The sequence below is a fragment of the Scyliorhinus torazame genome, chromosome 22 (assembly GCF_047496885.1).
Source record: "Scyliorhinus torazame isolate Kashiwa2021f chromosome 22, sScyTor2.1, whole genome shotgun sequence".
Classification (NCBI taxonomy): Eukaryota; Metazoa; Chordata; class Chondrichthyes; order Carcharhiniformes; family Scyliorhinidae; genus Scyliorhinus; species Scyliorhinus torazame.
The window spans coordinates 94111099-94128097 of NC_092728.1; the positions used below are offsets into that span (position 1 = coordinate 94111099).

Genomic DNA, 16999 nt, shown 5'->3' on the forward strand with positions numbered 1-16999 from the left:
CCCTCGTGCCAGCCATATCCATCCGCGGGAGAAGGCTCTCACTGTCCACCCTATCCAACCCCCTGATCATTTTGTATGCCTCTATTAAGTCTCCTCTTAACCTTCTTCTCTCCAACGTAAACAACCTCATGTCCATCAGCCTTTCCTCATAAGATTTTCCCTCCATACCAGGCAACATCCTGGTAAATCTCCTCTGCACCCGCTCCAAAGCCTCCACGTCCTTCCTATAATGCGGTGACCAGAACTGTACGCAATACTCCAAATGCGGCCGTACCAAAGTTCTGTACAGCTGCAACATGACCTCCCGACTCCGGAACTCAATCCCTCTACCAATAAAGGCCAACACTCCATAGGCCTTCTTCACAACCCTATCAACCTGGGTGGCAACTTTCAGGGATCTATGTACATGGACACCTAGATCCCTCTGCTCATCCACACTTTCAAGAACTTTACCATTAGCCAAATATTCCGCATTCCTGTTATTCCTTCCAAAGTGAATCACCTCACACTTCTCTACATTAAACTCCATTTGCCACCTCTCAGCCCAGCTCTGCAGCTTATCTATATCCCTCTGTAACCTGCTACATCCTTCCACACTATCGACAACACCACCGACTTTAGTATCGTCTGCAAATTTACTCACCCACCCTTCTGCGCCTTCCTCTAGGTCATTGATAAAAATGACAAACAGCAACGGCCCCAGAACAGATCCTTGTGGTACTCCACTTGTGACTGTACTCCATTCTGAACATTTCCCATCAACCACCACCCTCTGTCTTCTTTCAGCTAGCCAATTTCTGATCCACATCTCTAAATCACCCTCAATCCCCAGCCTCCGTATTTTTTGCAATAGCCTACCGTGGGGAACCTTATCAAACGCTTTGCTGAAATCCATATACACCACATCAACTGCTCTACCCTTGTCTACCTGTTCAGTCACCTTCTCAAAGAACTCAATAAGGTTTGTGAGGCATGACCTACCCTTCACAAAGCCATGCTGACTATCCCTGATCATATTATTCCTATCTAGATGATTATAAATCTTGTCTCTTATAATCCCCTTCAAGACTTTACCCACTACAGACGTGAGGCTCACCGGTCTATAGTTGCCGGGGTTGTCTCTGCTCCCCTTTTTGAACAAAGGGACCACATTTGCTGTCCTCCAGTCCTCTAATGGCACTATTCCTGTAGCCAATGATGACATAAAAATCAAAGCCAAAGGTCCAGCAATCTCTTCCCTGGCCTCCCAGAGAATCCTAGGATAAATCCCATCAGGTCCCAGGGACTTATCTATTTTCAGCCTGTCCAGAATTGCCAACACCTCTTCCCTACGTACCTCAATGCCATCTATTCTATTAGCCTGGGGCTCAGCATTCTCCTCCACAACATTATCTTTTTCCTGAGTGAATACTGACGAAAAATATTCATTTAGTATCTCGCTTATCTCTTCAGACTCCACACACAATTTCCCATCCCTGTCCTTGACTGGTCCTACTCTTTCCCTAGTCATTCGCATATTCCTGACATACCTATAGAAAGCTTTTGGGTTTTCCTTGATCCTTCCTGCCAAATACTTCTCATGTCCCCTCCTTGCTCGTCTTAGCTCTCTCTTTAGATCCTTCCTCGCTACCTTGTAACTATCCATCGCCCCAACCGAAACTTCACACCTCATCTTCACATAGGCCTCCTTCTTCCTCTTAACAAGAGATTCCACTTCCTTGGTAAACCACGGTTCCCTCGCTCGACGCCTTCCTCCCTGTCTGACCGGTACATACTTATCAAGAACACGCAGTAGCTGATCCTTGAACAAGCCCCACTTATCCAGTGTGCCCAACACTTGCAGCCTACTTCTCCACCTTATCCCCCCCAAGTCACGTCTAATGGCATCATAATTGCCCTTCCCCCAGCTATAACTCTTGCCCTGCGGTGTATACTTATCCCTTTCCACATTTTAATGCTATTAGCTACAGAACCAGGAAGCTATCTTGCTGTGATCTGCTATTGTTCGAGGCTACATAGTAACTTCAGAAATAAAATCAGAAGCATTCCAGGCACACAAATATATCTATTGGGGTTCTTTACGCCTACTAATAATGCCCACTCATTGGGTTCACACCCAAAAATGGCTATCCTGCAGGATTTATTTCCAACCAACAATACCCACCTATTGGAGTCTTTTATATTAATTGACAAAATCTATCTGTTTGTGCATCCTCTTTAATCGCTAATTTTCACTCACTTGCTACAAATTAGTCACCCGCTTACGCATTCCTGTACCCAATTACTATACATGATCCATACCCACTCTCAAAAGACACACAGTACCTCAAACTACATGGAAAATACATCTCGTCAGCCTTGCAACAAAAAAGTAAGCCACATTATCAGGCTATGAATATAAGCTTATGCTTAAAGCATTTATTTATTGCAGGTACAACATACCAACAATTGGTGATATACAAAGTACACAAGAGGTACCAGCATTACCTAGGAGGCTTGTAGTAAGCCAGTCCAGTCAGTAACCGCTCACAATGCCGATCCAACTCAGTTTCAATCTGATCCTGAAAGATAACAACAAGCATTTGAAATGAGATTCTGTACTTCACCCTCTTTGCATTTTACACTCATCATATATTAATCCTTCCTTCCAGCCACACCCCACACTTGATTTTGATTTCAGTGGGATTTTTTCAATAATGTATCATTTGTGTTTTCTAATATTATTTTCCTTTCCTATGCAAGATCCCGGTGTACAACAAACTACTCACAATTCTTTTGCTGATGCTGTTCTATACAGACATTTAACAACAGTGAGGAGTCGAATTAGTATTAATAGATAAATGGTTTTGAGGAAATTAATGGTATTGAAGTAGGATAAATCACCAGGGCCAGATAATCTTCATCCCAGAGTACTTAAGGAAATGGCCATAGAAATACTAGGCCCATTGGTTGTCATTTTCCAAAATTCTTTGGACTCTGGAATGGTTCCTACAGATTAGAGGGTATGTAATATAACCCCACCATTTAAAAAAGGCAGAGAGAAAATAGGGAACTTTAGACCAGTGAGCCTAATGTCAGAAGTAGGGAAGTTGCTAGAGTCCACTTATAAGGATTTTATAGCACAGCATTTAGAAAGCAGTGATATAATCAAACAAACTCAGCATGGATTTACAAAAGGGAAATCATGCTTGACAAATCTACTAGAATTCTTTGAAGATGTAACTAGTAGAGTTGACTAGGGAGAACTGGTGGATGTGGTTTATTTAGAGTTTCAGAAAGCTTCCAACAAGGTTACTGTGTAAAGTTAAAGCGGGTAGTGTCTTGAGATGGATAGAAAGCTGGTCAACAGACAGGAAGCAAAACTAAAAGAGTCTTTTTCTAATTGGTAGGCAGTGACTAGTGGGATACTGCATGGATCTGTGCTGGGAGCCCAACTGTTCACATCATATATTAATGATTTGGACAAGGGAACTAAATACCTCGATGCCTCATCAGCATGTGCTGTTGATGTGCGAGGTGGAGAGGAGAGGGGGCGGGGCCTCTGCGCACGGTCCTGTCGCCAAGAAAACCAAATAATGGGTTTCAGGAGGCGGCTTTTCCGTATTTGAATGAGAGAAAACGTACTTCCGTATTTAAACGGGTTTTCCGTATAAAATAAGGAAACTCCGTGCTAGTTGGCAACTCTGGAGATCTGAGGAGGATGCAGAGATGCTTCAGCATCATTTGGACAGGCTAAGTGGCATATGCATCATAATGTGGATAAATGTGAAATAGGAAGGCAGATAATTATTTGAATGGGTGTAAATCGAGAGAGGCAGATATTCAGGAGAGTTGGTGTCCTAGCGCATCAGTCGCTGAAAGTAAGCACGCAGGTACAGCAGGCAGTAAAAAAGGCAAATGGTATGTTGGCCTTCATTGCGAGAGGATTTGAGTATAGGAAAATGGATGTTTTACTGCAATTGTATAGGGCATTGGCGAGGCCACACCTGGAGTATTGTGTGCAATTTTGGTGCCTTTATCTGAGAAAGGATGTTCTTACTATGGAGTGTGCAGCAAAGATTTACCAGGCTGGTTCCTTGGATAGTGGGACTGTCATATGAGGAGAGACTAAGTCGGTTAGGAATTTAGAAGAGCGAGGGGTAAGCTCATAGAAACTTATAAAATTCTAACAGGATTAGACAGGGTAGATTCAGAAAGAATGTTCCCGATGGTGGGGTGCCCAGAACTAGGGATCATAGTTTGAGGATAAGGTGTAAACCTTTTAGGACTGAGGTGAGGATAACTTTTTTCACCCAGAGAGTGGTGAATCTGTGGAATTCACTATCACAGAAAGTAGTTGAGTCCAACGCGTTGTATAATTTCAAGAAGGAATTAGATATAGCTCTTGGGGCTAAAGGAATCAAGGAATATGGGCGGGAAAGCGGGATCAGGGTATTAAACTTGATGATGATCAAGTCATGATCATAATGAATGGCGGAGCAGCTCGAAGGGCCAAATGGCCTCCTCCTGTTTTTATTTTCTATGTATGTTTCTAACAGTTTACTCAAGTGCCTTTTGATATTTCTGAACCTGGAGCAATATTTTACTTTTGAATACCACAGAAAAGATCTGCAAATTGCATAGAGAACTCTGGCTACAAATCTAGCAACGTGTCAATGCCTACAGCAGCAACTCACAGTAATTTAGTGTCTTTTGAAAGCTTTTAACCCACGTGTGAAGCATCTCAAAGGATTATTCACATTATTAATAAATCAATGCTATTTCTACAGGTAACTCTGGAGAAATACCAATCCCCTAACAACTTCAAAAAAAGCTAACCAACTTCAAATTGGGTAATATATTGGCTGAGTTGAACTTACAGTCTCTCTCAGCGCTGATCTCCCCAGTAAAATTGTCCACAACTCTCGACTGCTCCTATGAACAAATTGATATCATTACACATAATCTAGAATACAAATGCTATACGCGAAGAGAAGACATTCATATATGCTTCAATCTTATCCGAACAGATACTCACCCAATCATCATGTTTTTCCAGCAACCTAATGATGAAATATGATTATTTCCCTCTGAACTTAATGCCCAACATGAACTGGAGTTGACAATGCATCTCAAATTTGTCTCACATGGGGCCCTCATGGCTGTTAGAGAGAAGAGCTTTTGATCACCACGGTGTGAACTAGGTTGAAATATTACGTTGGAAGGTGATGCTTATATTATTCCTACTATTTTATGCTTCTACATATTATGCATGTGTTTTGAAAATTCTCATTTCAGAATAATTTTAAATTGCTTCAAACTGCAAAATGGAACCCCAATAGAAGCATGAAAAAGATTATGATTTTAATAAACACTATGAATTAATAGAAAACCTCATCATTTTGAGTGAAATATCAACAAACAGTACAAGTCTCAGCTTGGCTCAGTCTGTGTCAGACGGTATGATTTCAAGCCCTACTCAAATACTTAATAGAAGCGAATACTTCAGCACTGCACTGAGGGAGAGCTACATTGTCGGAAGTGCCACCTTTTCGATGAGGTATTAATCTGAGGCAAGGCCGCAGAAAGATCCTATGTCACTGTCTGACTTTGTGACTCAGTCACCCATCATCCTGACTTGAAAATATATCGCTGCTCCTTCACTGTCACTGGGTCAAAATCCTAAACTCCCTCCCTAACAGCATAGTGAGTATGCCATCATAGACTGCAGCGATTCAAGAAGGCAGCTCACTTCCACCTTCTCAAGGGCAATTCGGGATGAGTAACAAATGCTGGCCTAGCCAGCAACACCCACAACCTGTAGAAATAAATGTTTCAAAACTGCTTGATAAAAAAAGGGAGTTCCAACATTTTACTTGATTAACGCTGCCCACTAAACTAACACCCCAAAGCAGAGCATCGAATCATTCCGCTTTGTCAAATGAACTTTTCACTAGAGTGAAGGATAGTGGTCTGCATAAACCTCTTCCTCACCCTTTCTATCATGCACTCTCAAGTGCGGTCCAGGCTGAGCGTGGAATAAGGTTTTGAATATTCTCCCAAAAAAAGAACAAACCTTCACTTCAGCACCACACTCATCCTAATAAGCATTACATTTAGTCTTCAGTATCAGTTAATTTCAATATTTTATCCTTGCTACATTTAGTCCGTTTACATTTTACATGTCAGTCCAATTAAAATATGTGCTACTTCCTCCAGAAAACAGAATTAAAATCAACCCTTTCCTGCTATTTTTCTTCGGCAATCGAGTATTTTTGATGACTACATGTTGTGAAAGTGAGTTATCCTACTTGCTACACATGGGCATTGTTTTGCTAATGAACTGCTAGGAAAGAATCCCATTGAACTAAAATGTTCCCACTCATTGTAACCAAATTTATCCTGTCCAAACAGTGCCATCTCAGGCAAAATCAGAGGGTCAAAACTCATTCAACTAAAGTTAAATTTTATCTACTCGGCTTAATAGGAGGCCTGATAAATGTTTGTTTTTATAAAATTCAAGTTGAATAACTTTAATGGATTCATATTTGTCATCATTTGTTTAATACTACTAATTTTAATTTTCTGATGCACAGGGCGGAGACAAAAATTAATCTGACTTGGTGACTCAGTTTCGGAATAAGAACATAAGAACTAGGAGCAGGAGTAGGCCATCTGGCCCCTCGAGCCTGCCCCGCCATTCAATGATATCATGGCTGATCTTTTTTGGATGCAGCTCCACTTTCTGGCCCGAACACCATAACCCTTGATCCCTCTATTCTTAAAAAAACTATCTATCTTTATCTTAAAAACATTTAATGAAGGAGCCTCAATTGCTTCACTGGACAAGGAATTCCATAGATTCACAACCCTTTGGGTGAAGAAGTTCCTCCTAAGCTCAGTCCTAAATCTACTTCCCCTTATTTTGAGGCTATGCCCCCGTGTTTTACTTTCACCCGCCAGTGGAAACAACCTGCCTGCATCTATCCTATCTATTCCCTTCATAATTTTATATGTTTCTATAAGATCTCCCGCATCCCTCTAAATTCCAACGAGTACAGTCCCAGTCTACTCAGCCTCTCCTCGTAATCCAACCCCTTCAGCTCTGGGATTAACCTAGTGAATCTGCTCTGCACACCCTCCAGCGCCAGTACGTCCTTTCTCAGGTAAGACCACCAAAACTGAACACAATACTCCAGGTGTGACCTCACTAATATCTTATACAATTGCAGCATAACCTCCCTCGTCTTAAACTCCATCCCTCCAGCAATGAAGGACAAAACTCCATTTGCCTTCTTAACCACCTGTTGCACCTGTAAACCAACTTTTGCGACTCATGCACTAGCACACCCAGGTCTCTCTGCAGAGCAGCATGTTTTAATATTTTATAATTTAAATAATAATCCCTTTTGCTGTTATTCGTACCAAAATGGATAACCTCATATTTGTCAACATTGTATTACATCTGCCAGACCCTAGCCCATTCACTTAACCTATCCAAATCCCTATGCAGACTTCTGGTATCTTCTGCACTTTTTGCTTTACCACTCATCTTAGTGTCATCTGCAAACTTGGGCACATTGTACTTGGTCCCCAACTCCAAATCATCTATGTAAATTGTGAACAATTGTGGGCCCAACACTGATCCCTGAGGGACACCACTAGCTACTGATTGCCAACCAGAGAAACACCCATGAATCCCCACTCTTTGCTTTCTATTAATTAACCAATCCTCTATCCATGCTACTACTTTACCCTTAATGCATCTTTATCTTATGCAGCAACCTTTTGTGTGGCACCTTGTCAAAAGCTTTCTGGAAATCCAGATATGCCACATCCATTGGCTCCCTGTTATCTACCGTACTGGTAATGTTCTCAAAAAATTCCACTAAATTAGTTAGGCATGACCTGCCCTTTATGAACCCATGCTGCGTCTGCCCAATGGGACAATTTCTATCTAGATGCCTCACTATTTCTTCCTTGATGATAAATTCCAGCATCTTCTCTACTACCGAAGTTAAGCTCACTGGCCTATAATTACCTGCTTTCTGCCTACCTCCTTTTTAAAACAGTGGTGTCACGTTTGCTAATTTCAAATAGAGACTTCTTCTATCCTCCCTGCACACATTGACCCAGATAGATTTTGTTGAAGGATCTGATGTTCTACATGAACCAGCTGCCATTATGGACTACTGGGAAAATTTAAGAGGATACAGACATTTAATAGGTAGCAGTTCCAGTGTGATGAGAAACAACATTTCTTTCAGTCTTGAGAAAATGACTGGAAAATTAAAAATAGTTTTTAAATATTTGTCAATTTTTTCAAAAACTATACTAGGGAGGATGATTGGAATTAAAGGGCAGCCAAAAAGTAGAAGATATTGAATCCAAAGTCTCAATGCAAAAGAAGGGATTCTGGTACAAGTAATAAAATAACAGCCCTAAAACTCTTTATTTGATAACTAAGTAAAATTTACTGCTGCAAGTTGTTGCTTTGAAGAGGGTTCACCCTTTTATTTTGCCCTCAAGGGCACCAAAGCTCAAGCACCATGCCCAGTATTTGACGGACCTGGGAAGTGACAGATGTTTGAAAAGAATGCATACTTTAACAAATGTGGCAAGAAGCTGGTATTTATTTATTCGTTCAAGGGCTGTGGGTCACACTGGCTAGGACAACATTTGTTGCCTATCCCAAAGTTGTTTTCTTGGACCGTTGAAGTCCATGTGGTGTAGGTACACTCACAGTGCTGTTAGGGAGGGAGTTCATGGATTTTGACCCAGTGACAGTGAAGGAACGGCAATATATTTACCAGTCAGAATGGTGAGTGGCATGCAGGGGAATTTCCTGGAGGTGCTGTTCCCATTAATCTGCTGCCCTTGTCCTTCTAGATGGTAGTCGTGAGTTTGTAAGGTGCTAAGGAAACTTGGTGAGTTCTTGCAGTGCATCTTGTAGAAAGTACACACTGCTGCCACGGTGTGTTGGTGATGGACGGAGTGAATATTTATGTAAGGGGTGCCAATCAAGTGGGCTGCTTTGATGGTGGAGGGAGTGAATATTTGTGGAAGAGGTGGCAATCAAGCTAGCTGCTTTGTCCTGGATGGTGTCAAGCTTCTGGAGTGTTATTGGAGCTACACTCAGCCAGGCAAGTGGGGAGTATTCCTTGTGCCTTGTAGGCGATGGACAGGCTTTCGAGAGTCAGGATGCAAGTTACTCGCCACAAGATTCATAGCCTCTGACCTGCTCCTGTAGCCACAGCATTTATATGGCTACTCCAATTCAGTTTCTGGTCAAGGATGTTGATAGTGGGGGACTCCGTGATGGTAAAGACATTGAATGTTAAGGGGCAATGGTTTGATTCACTTTTCTTGGAGATGGTCGTTGTCTGGCACTTGTGTGGCGTAAATGTTACGTGTCATTTGTCAGCCCAAGTTTGGATATTGTCCAGGTCTTGCTGCATTTGCACATGGACTGCATCAATGTCTGAAGCGTCATGAATGGTGCTGAACATTGGGCAATCATCAGCTGGAAGGAAGGTCATTAATGGAGCAGCTGAAGATGATTGGGCTTAGGACGCTATCCTCAGGAACTCCTGCAGTGATGTCCCAGGACTGAGATGACTGACCTCCAACAACCACAACCATCTTCCTTTGTGCCAGATATGACTCCAACCAGTTGGGTGTTTTCCCCCTGGTTCCCATGGACTCCAGTTTTGCTCCAACTCCTTGATGCCAGACTCGATCAAATGCTGCCTTGATGTCAAGGGCAGTCACTCTCACATCGTCTCTGGAGTTCAGCTCTTTTCTCCATGTTTGAACCAAGACTGTATGTAATGAGGTCATTGAGCCTCAGTGAACAGGTTATTGCGACGCAAGTGCCACTTGATAGCACTGTTGATGACCCCTTCTATCATTTTATTGATGATTGAGAGGAGACTGATAGGGTGGTAATTGGCTGGGTTGGATTTGTCCTGCTTTTGTGTGTACAGGATACACCTGGTCCCTTTTGCACATTGCCAGATAGATGCCAGTGTTCTGGCTGTACAGCTTGGCTAGGGTTACGGTAAGCTCTGAAGCACGTCTTCAGTACTACTGCTGGAACATTATCAGGGCCCATAGCCTTTGCAATCTCAAGTGCCTTCAGCCATTTCTTGATCTCACATGGGGTTAATCAAATTGAATTGGCTGATTATGCTGGGGATCTCTGGACCTCAGCATTCTGGCTGAAGATTTTTGTTAATGCTTTGGCCTTGTTTTTTGCATTGATTAGATTAGATTTGTCACGTGTACTAAGGTACAATGAAAAGTATTGTTCTGCGTACAGTGTAAGCAGATCGCTCCATACATGAAAAACATAGGACATACGATAGATACACGATGTAAATACAGACATCCGGTGAAGCATACGGAGCATAGTGCTACAACTGTAGAGAAGATGTGTAGAAGGATCATTTCAGTCCACAAGAGGGTCATTCAGGAGTATGGTATCAACGGGGAAGAAGCTGTTTTTGAATCTGTTGATGCGTTTTCTCAAACTTTTGTATCTTCTGCTCGATGGAAGTGGTTGGAAGAGAGAATAACCCATATAGCAGGAATCTTTGATCATGCTGCTCACTTTCCCAAGGCAGCCGGAGTTATAGACAAAGTCGATGAATGGGAGACGGGTTCACATGATGGACTGGGCTGTGTTCACGACTTCTGTAATTTCTTACGATCTTGGGTCGAGCAGTTGCCATACCAAGCTGTAATGCAGCCAGACAGGATGTTTTCTATCAAAATTGATAAGAGTCATTGTGGATATGCCGAATTTCCTTAATTTCCTGAGGAAGTATAGGCACTGTTGGTCGTAGTGTCGACGTGGGTGGACCAGGACAAATGGTTGGTGATGTTTACAACTAGGAATTTGAAACTATCACCCATTTCCACCACGGCACCATTGTTGCAAACAGGGGCGCGTACGACACTTCGCTTCCTGAAGTCGATGACCAGCTTCTTAGTTTTGCTGACATTGAGGGAGAGATTGTTGTCATTGCACCATGTCTAAGTTCTCAACCTCCCTCCTGTACTCTGACTCATCGTTGTTTGAGATCTGACTAACTACGGTAGTGTCATCAGCAAACTTACAGATGGGAGTTGGGAGCAGACTTTTGCCACACAGTCATGCAGTTAAATACCTTGCGGGGCCAAGGTATTGAGGATTATCGTGGAGGTGTCATTAATTATCCATAGTCGTTGCAGTCTGTGGGTCAGGAAGTCGAGGATCCAGTTACAGAGGGAAGAGCAGAGTCCTAGGTTTTAGAGTTTGGATGTATTTTAGTTTATTAACATTATCAAAATACAGAAAACAGTACACGAGTTTGGTTGGGATCAGTGTTGAAGGCGGAGCTGTAGTCAATCAACAGGAGTCTGACATAGGAGTCCTGCTGTCGAGATGCTCCAGGGATAATGTGCTGGGTTCTTCAATCAGCGAGGATTGGGATATTTGTGGAGCCTCCGCCTCCAGGGAGTTGTTTAATCACCCAGCACCATTCACGAGTAGATGCTACAGGACAGCAGAGCTTAGATCGGATCCTTTGGTTGTGTGATTGCTTAGCTCTATCACTTGCTGCTTATGTTGTTTAGCATCCCAGTAGCCCTGTATTGTAGCTTCACCATATTGACACCTCATTTTTCGGTATGCCTTGTGCTGCGCCATGTTGCCTTCCTGCGCTCTTCAGTGAGCCAAGGTTGATCCCCTGCTGTGGATGGCCCACAGCGGCTCATGGGTACCCAGTCTGGAGTGGCACGGTGATAGTGCCTCACAACATGATGCAGGTTATCCTCAACATGAAGAAGGGACTTTGTCTCCACAAAGACTGCGCAGTGGTCACTGCCACCGATGCTGTCAGGACAGAGGCATTTGTGGCAGGCAGGTTGATGAGGTATAGTATGTTTTTCCCTCTTATTAGTTCCCACCCCACTTGTCACACACTTAGTCTAGCAGCTATCTCTTTTAGGACTCAGCCAGTAGTGAAACTACCAAGGTGCTCTTGTTGATGGACGTTGAAGTCCCCACCCCAGAGTACATTCGGTGTCCTTGCCACCTTCATTGTTTCCTCCAAGTGAGGTTCAACATGGATGAGTACTGATTCATCAGCTGATGGTGGACTATGTGGTAATCAGCAAGAGGTTTCCTTGTCCATGTTTGACCTGAAGCCATGAGAGTTCATGGGGTCTGGAATCAACGTTGAGGACTCCAAGGGCAACTGCCTCCCAACTGTATACCACTGTGCCCTGCCATCTCTGCTGGGTTGTCCTACCAGTGGGACAGGCCATAACCAGGGATAGTGATAATGGTGCCTGGGACGTGATCTGTAAGCTATGATCCCGTGAGTTTGACTATGTCAGGCTGTTGCTTGACTAGTCTGCGAGAAAGCTCCCCCAGTTTTGGCACAAGCGCCCAGATGTTGGTAAGGAGAATTTTGCAGGATCAACAGGGCTGGGTCTGCCGTTGTTGTTTCCAGTGGATGTCCACCGGTTTCTTTCCTTCTTATTGACTTTGTAGCAGTTTTGATACAACTGAGTGGCTTGCTAGGCCATTACAGAGGGCATTCAAGAGTGAATTACATTGCTGTGGATCTGGAGTCACATGTAAGCCAGACCAGGCAAGGACTGCAGATTTCCTTCCCAAAAAGACATTAGAGAACCAGCTGTTTTTGTTTTTTTTTTACAACAATCTACAATGGTTTCATGATCATCATTAGAGTTTTATAATTCCAGATATTTACTCAAATGGACCATGCATTAAGCAGATGACACAAATTGCCAGTCACATTGCCAGATCGTGTCATTTGATCACATGGCTGAGATTATCATAGATTATCATAGAATTTACAGTGCAGTAGGCCATTCGGCCCATCGAGTCTGCACCGGCTCTTGGAAAGAGCACCCTACCCAAGGTCAACACTTCCACCCTATCCCCATAACCTAGTAACGCCATCCAACACTAAGGGAGGAAACCGGAGCACCCGGAGGAAACCCACGCAGACACGGGGAGGATGTGCAGACTCTGCAGACATTGGCCCAAGTCAGGTATTGAACCTGGGACCCTGGCACTGTGAAGCAACAGTGCTAACCACTGTGCTACAATGCCATCCAACATTCAATCATCAAGCGTTTGCAAAAAATTATAGATTTCATAACTAGGTAACAAGTTTACTCCACAGTCACTGACCATGTCAATTGTGATCACAGAGGATTCAAACTGTAGAACCTGCCAAGTTGCTACATCATAAAAGCGCTGTAACGTGTGATACTTTTCTCATTGGGTGAAATGGGGGGCAGAGAATAAAAATACATTTCAGCCCGAATAAAAATTAAACTGTGCTGCTCACTAAAATGTAATGTTTATTCCTATACTAAGAATAAGCACAGCAACCAGTCATGTTCACTCATGGAACTGTGGTGAAATTTACACTGCACGGAGGCATTAAGCAGCTCAAGTAAGGATGTTATGCTTCAGTTATGGAGGGGCATAGTGGGACCACATCTCGAAAAGTGTGCGCAGTTTTGGTATCCTTATTCAAGGAAGAACTTGAATGCATTGTAGGATTTACTAGATTGATAGCTGGAAGGAGGAGATTGTCTTACGAGGAAAGGCTGGACTTGTTTCCACTCGAGCTAAGAGTGAGGGGTGACTCGATTTAAGTATATAAGATCCTGACCGGTATTGACAAGGTGGACATTCAAAGGATGTTCCCTCTTGTGGGTGAGTCCACAACAAGTGGGACACAGTTCTAAATTTAGGCATCAGGCAGAGATGAGGAGAAATTATTTTCTCGCATAGGGTTGCAACTCTGCCTCAGAAGCAAAATCACTGAATGTTTTTAAGGCACAGCTACAAAGACAGATACTTGTTGGGCATGGGAATTAAAGGTTATGTATGGATGGGGCATATGGGGGGTGGGGGAAAGAGAGAGAGAATAGATGGGGAAATGGGAGAGAGAGAATAGATGGGGAAATGTGAAACTCAACGCAAGCAGATCAGCTTATATCTTACTGGCCGCTGCCCTAGACTTGACTTGTATGCTCAAGCCGTCAGGAGTCGCGTCAATGCCAGATTCATCAGTCGCATTCACAACACAGCACCGAACGTCACCCAAGCACAACGCAACGTCATCCGCCCTCTCAAGACCAACCGCAACATCATCATACCAACAGACAAAGGAGGGGCCACAGTCATACTGAACAGAACGGATTACTGCAAAGAGGTGTACCGACAACTCAACAGCCAGGAACACTACAGACAGTTACCCACAGATCCGACCAAGGAGCACACCCGCCACCTCAACAGACAGATCAAGACCTTGGATCCAGACCTTCAGAGCACCCTACGTGCCCTCATCCCACGTACTCCCCGGGTTGGAGATCTCTATTGCCTCCCAAAAATACACACGGCCAACACACCAGGCCGTCCTATCGTATCAGGCAATGGGACCCTGTGTGATAACCTTTCTGGCTACATTGAGGGCATCTTGAAACCCATCGTACAAGGAACGCCTAGCGTCTGTTGCGACACAACGGACTTCCTACAGAAACTCAGCACCCATGGACCAGTTGAACCAGGAACATTCCTCCTCACAATGGATGTCTCGGCACTCTACACCAGCATCCCCCATGACGGCGGCATTGCTGCAACAGCCTCAGTACTCAACACCGACAACTGCCAATCTCCAGACGCAATTCTGCAACTCATCCGCTTCATTCTGGATCACAACGCCTTCACCTTCGACAACAAGTTCTTCATCCAGACGGTGAAGAATCACTGAAACGACTACACGATGATGTCAATATGTTCCATCCCACCATGGACTACTCTCCAAAATCAGTTGCATTCTTGGACACACTTGTCGCTATCAAGGACGGTCACCTCAGCACTTCGCTTTACCGCAAGCCCACGGATAACCTCACGATGCTCCACTTCTCCAGCTTCCACCCGAAACACATTAAAGAAGCCATCCCCTATGGACAAGCCCTCCGTCTACACAGGATCTGCTCAGGTGAGGAGCGTAACAGACATCTACAGACGCTGAAAGGTGCCCTCGTACGAATGGGATATGGCACTCGACTCATCGATCGACAGTTCCAACGTGCCACAGCAAAAACACACACAGACCTCCTCAGAAGACAAACACGGGACACAACCGACAGAGTACCCTTCGTCATCCAGTACTTCCCCGCAGCAGAGAAACTACGCCATCTTCTTCGCAGCCTTCAACACGTCATCGATGAAGATGAACATCTTGCCAAGGTCATCCCCACTACTTGCCTTCAAACAACCACGCAACCTCAAACCATTGTTTGCAGCAAACTATCCAGCCTTCAGAACAGCGACCACAACTCTGCCATGGCAAGCTCTGCATGACGTGCCAGATCATCGACATGCATACCACCATTATACGTGAGAACACCACGCACCAGGTACATGATACATACTCATGCAACTCGGCCAATGTTGTCTACCTCATACGCTGCAGGAAAGGATGTCGCGAAGCGTGGTACATTGGCGAGACCATGCAGACGCTGCAACAACGGATGAATGGACATCGCATGACAATCGTCATGCAGGAATGTTCCCTTCCAGTCAGGGAACACTTCAGCAGTCAAGGGCATTCAGGCTCTGATCTCCGGGTAAGCGTTCTCCAAGGCGGTCTCAGGATGTGAAACAATGCAAAATCGCCGAGCAGAAACTTATAGCCAAGTTCCACACACGAGTACAGCCTCAACCGGGACCTTGGATTCATGTTGCATTACATTCATCTCCCACCATCTGGCCTGGGCTTGTGAAATCCTACCAACTGTCCTGGTTTGAGACAATTCACACCTCTTTAACCTGGGGTTACCCCTATCTCTGGATCTGTAAAGACTTAATTACCTGCAAATGCTCGCATTCTAAGCATTGTCTTGCATCTTTGACTTTGTCTATATATATTTTTGTGGAGCATACCTCTTCATTCATCCGAGGAAGGAGCAGTGCTCCGAAAGATAGTGATTTGAAACAAACCTGTTGGACTTTAACCTGGTGTAAGACTTCTTACTGTGCTCACGCCAGTCCAACGCCGGCATCTCCACATTATATCTTATTGAATGGCGGAGCAGCCACAAGAGCCCGAATGGCCTACTTGGTCTCCTATTTCCTACAAAACTTACATTTATCACACATGGCCTGTGCGAGATGTCAGGAAAGGCTGCCTGAAACTCGCCCCTGGGAGACGTGCTAAGTCATGCGTCTTCCGCATTACTGGGACTGTTTGCACCGGCCTTGGTTTGCCAGACCTTCTTTGGAACAGATCTGAGAATTACCAGGTTGCTCTCAGATCACCAAGTGACAGGAAGGGGTGGGAGGGGGTTAGAGGAAGAAGTTTCCTGTCAGGGTTTCTGTAAATTCACGTCCCTCGACAGGGACAAAACCCCGCAAGGCCACAATTAGTAATGACTGGTTTGCAAAAACGAGCAGGGTGGAAGGATTGGAGTGATTCTCCAGCAGGGAGCAGATGTCCTTCTTGGCTCCATTATCTGTCAGCCTGATGGGAGTTTGAATGTAAACTCGTGTGCAGCACGTTCACCCATTCGCCAACGGTGAAGCCCCAGGAACCGTTCACACCGGCCCCCGGCTCGGATACGGTATCTTTACCCTGGGCTCCCATTCAAATCCGCTTGCCCCTCTCGTATTTTTTTTCTGAAATTTAAAAAAAATAAAGTTTCATCTATTTGTCTTTACCTCACACACGGCCCAGCCGCCGCCGCCGCCATTGCTGACCCTCCTCACGTGACCGACGCTCGGGGTCGTTCCGCCTCCCCCCAGCGCACGTGATTCGCGTCGGCCCCGCCCTCTGTGCTCAACGCCGTCCGTCCCGCCCCCCCCTCAACACGTGATCCATATCGGCCCCGCCCTCTGTGCTCGGCGCCGTCCCTCCGCCCCCCCCCCCCCACGTGATCCATCTCGGCCCTGCCCTCCGTGCTGGGCGTCATTCTCCGCGCCCCG

The 16999-nt window shown here is 44.7% G+C and overlaps 1 protein-coding gene across 2 annotated transcripts in view; it reads right to left on the reverse strand.

Annotated features, from left to right (window-relative positions):
* The window catches only part of nup188 (nucleoporin 188), a 143226-nt gene extending 126387 nt beyond the window's left edge, over positions 1–16839 (reverse strand). For both annotated transcript variants that reach the window (XM_072488611.1, XM_072488610.1), the window contains exons 1-3: positions 16736–16839; positions 4860–4914; positions 2488–2561 (exon numbers count right to left, since the gene is read on the reverse strand). In XM_072488611.1, coding sequence (XP_072344712.1) covers positions 2488–2561; positions 4860–4914; positions 16736–16767 — 161 coding nt within the window. In that variant the 5' untranslated portion in view covers positions 16768–16839. The remainder of the gene's footprint in view (positions 1–2487; positions 2562–4859; positions 4915–16735) is intronic.
* Positions 16840–16999: the final 160 nt, after the last annotated feature.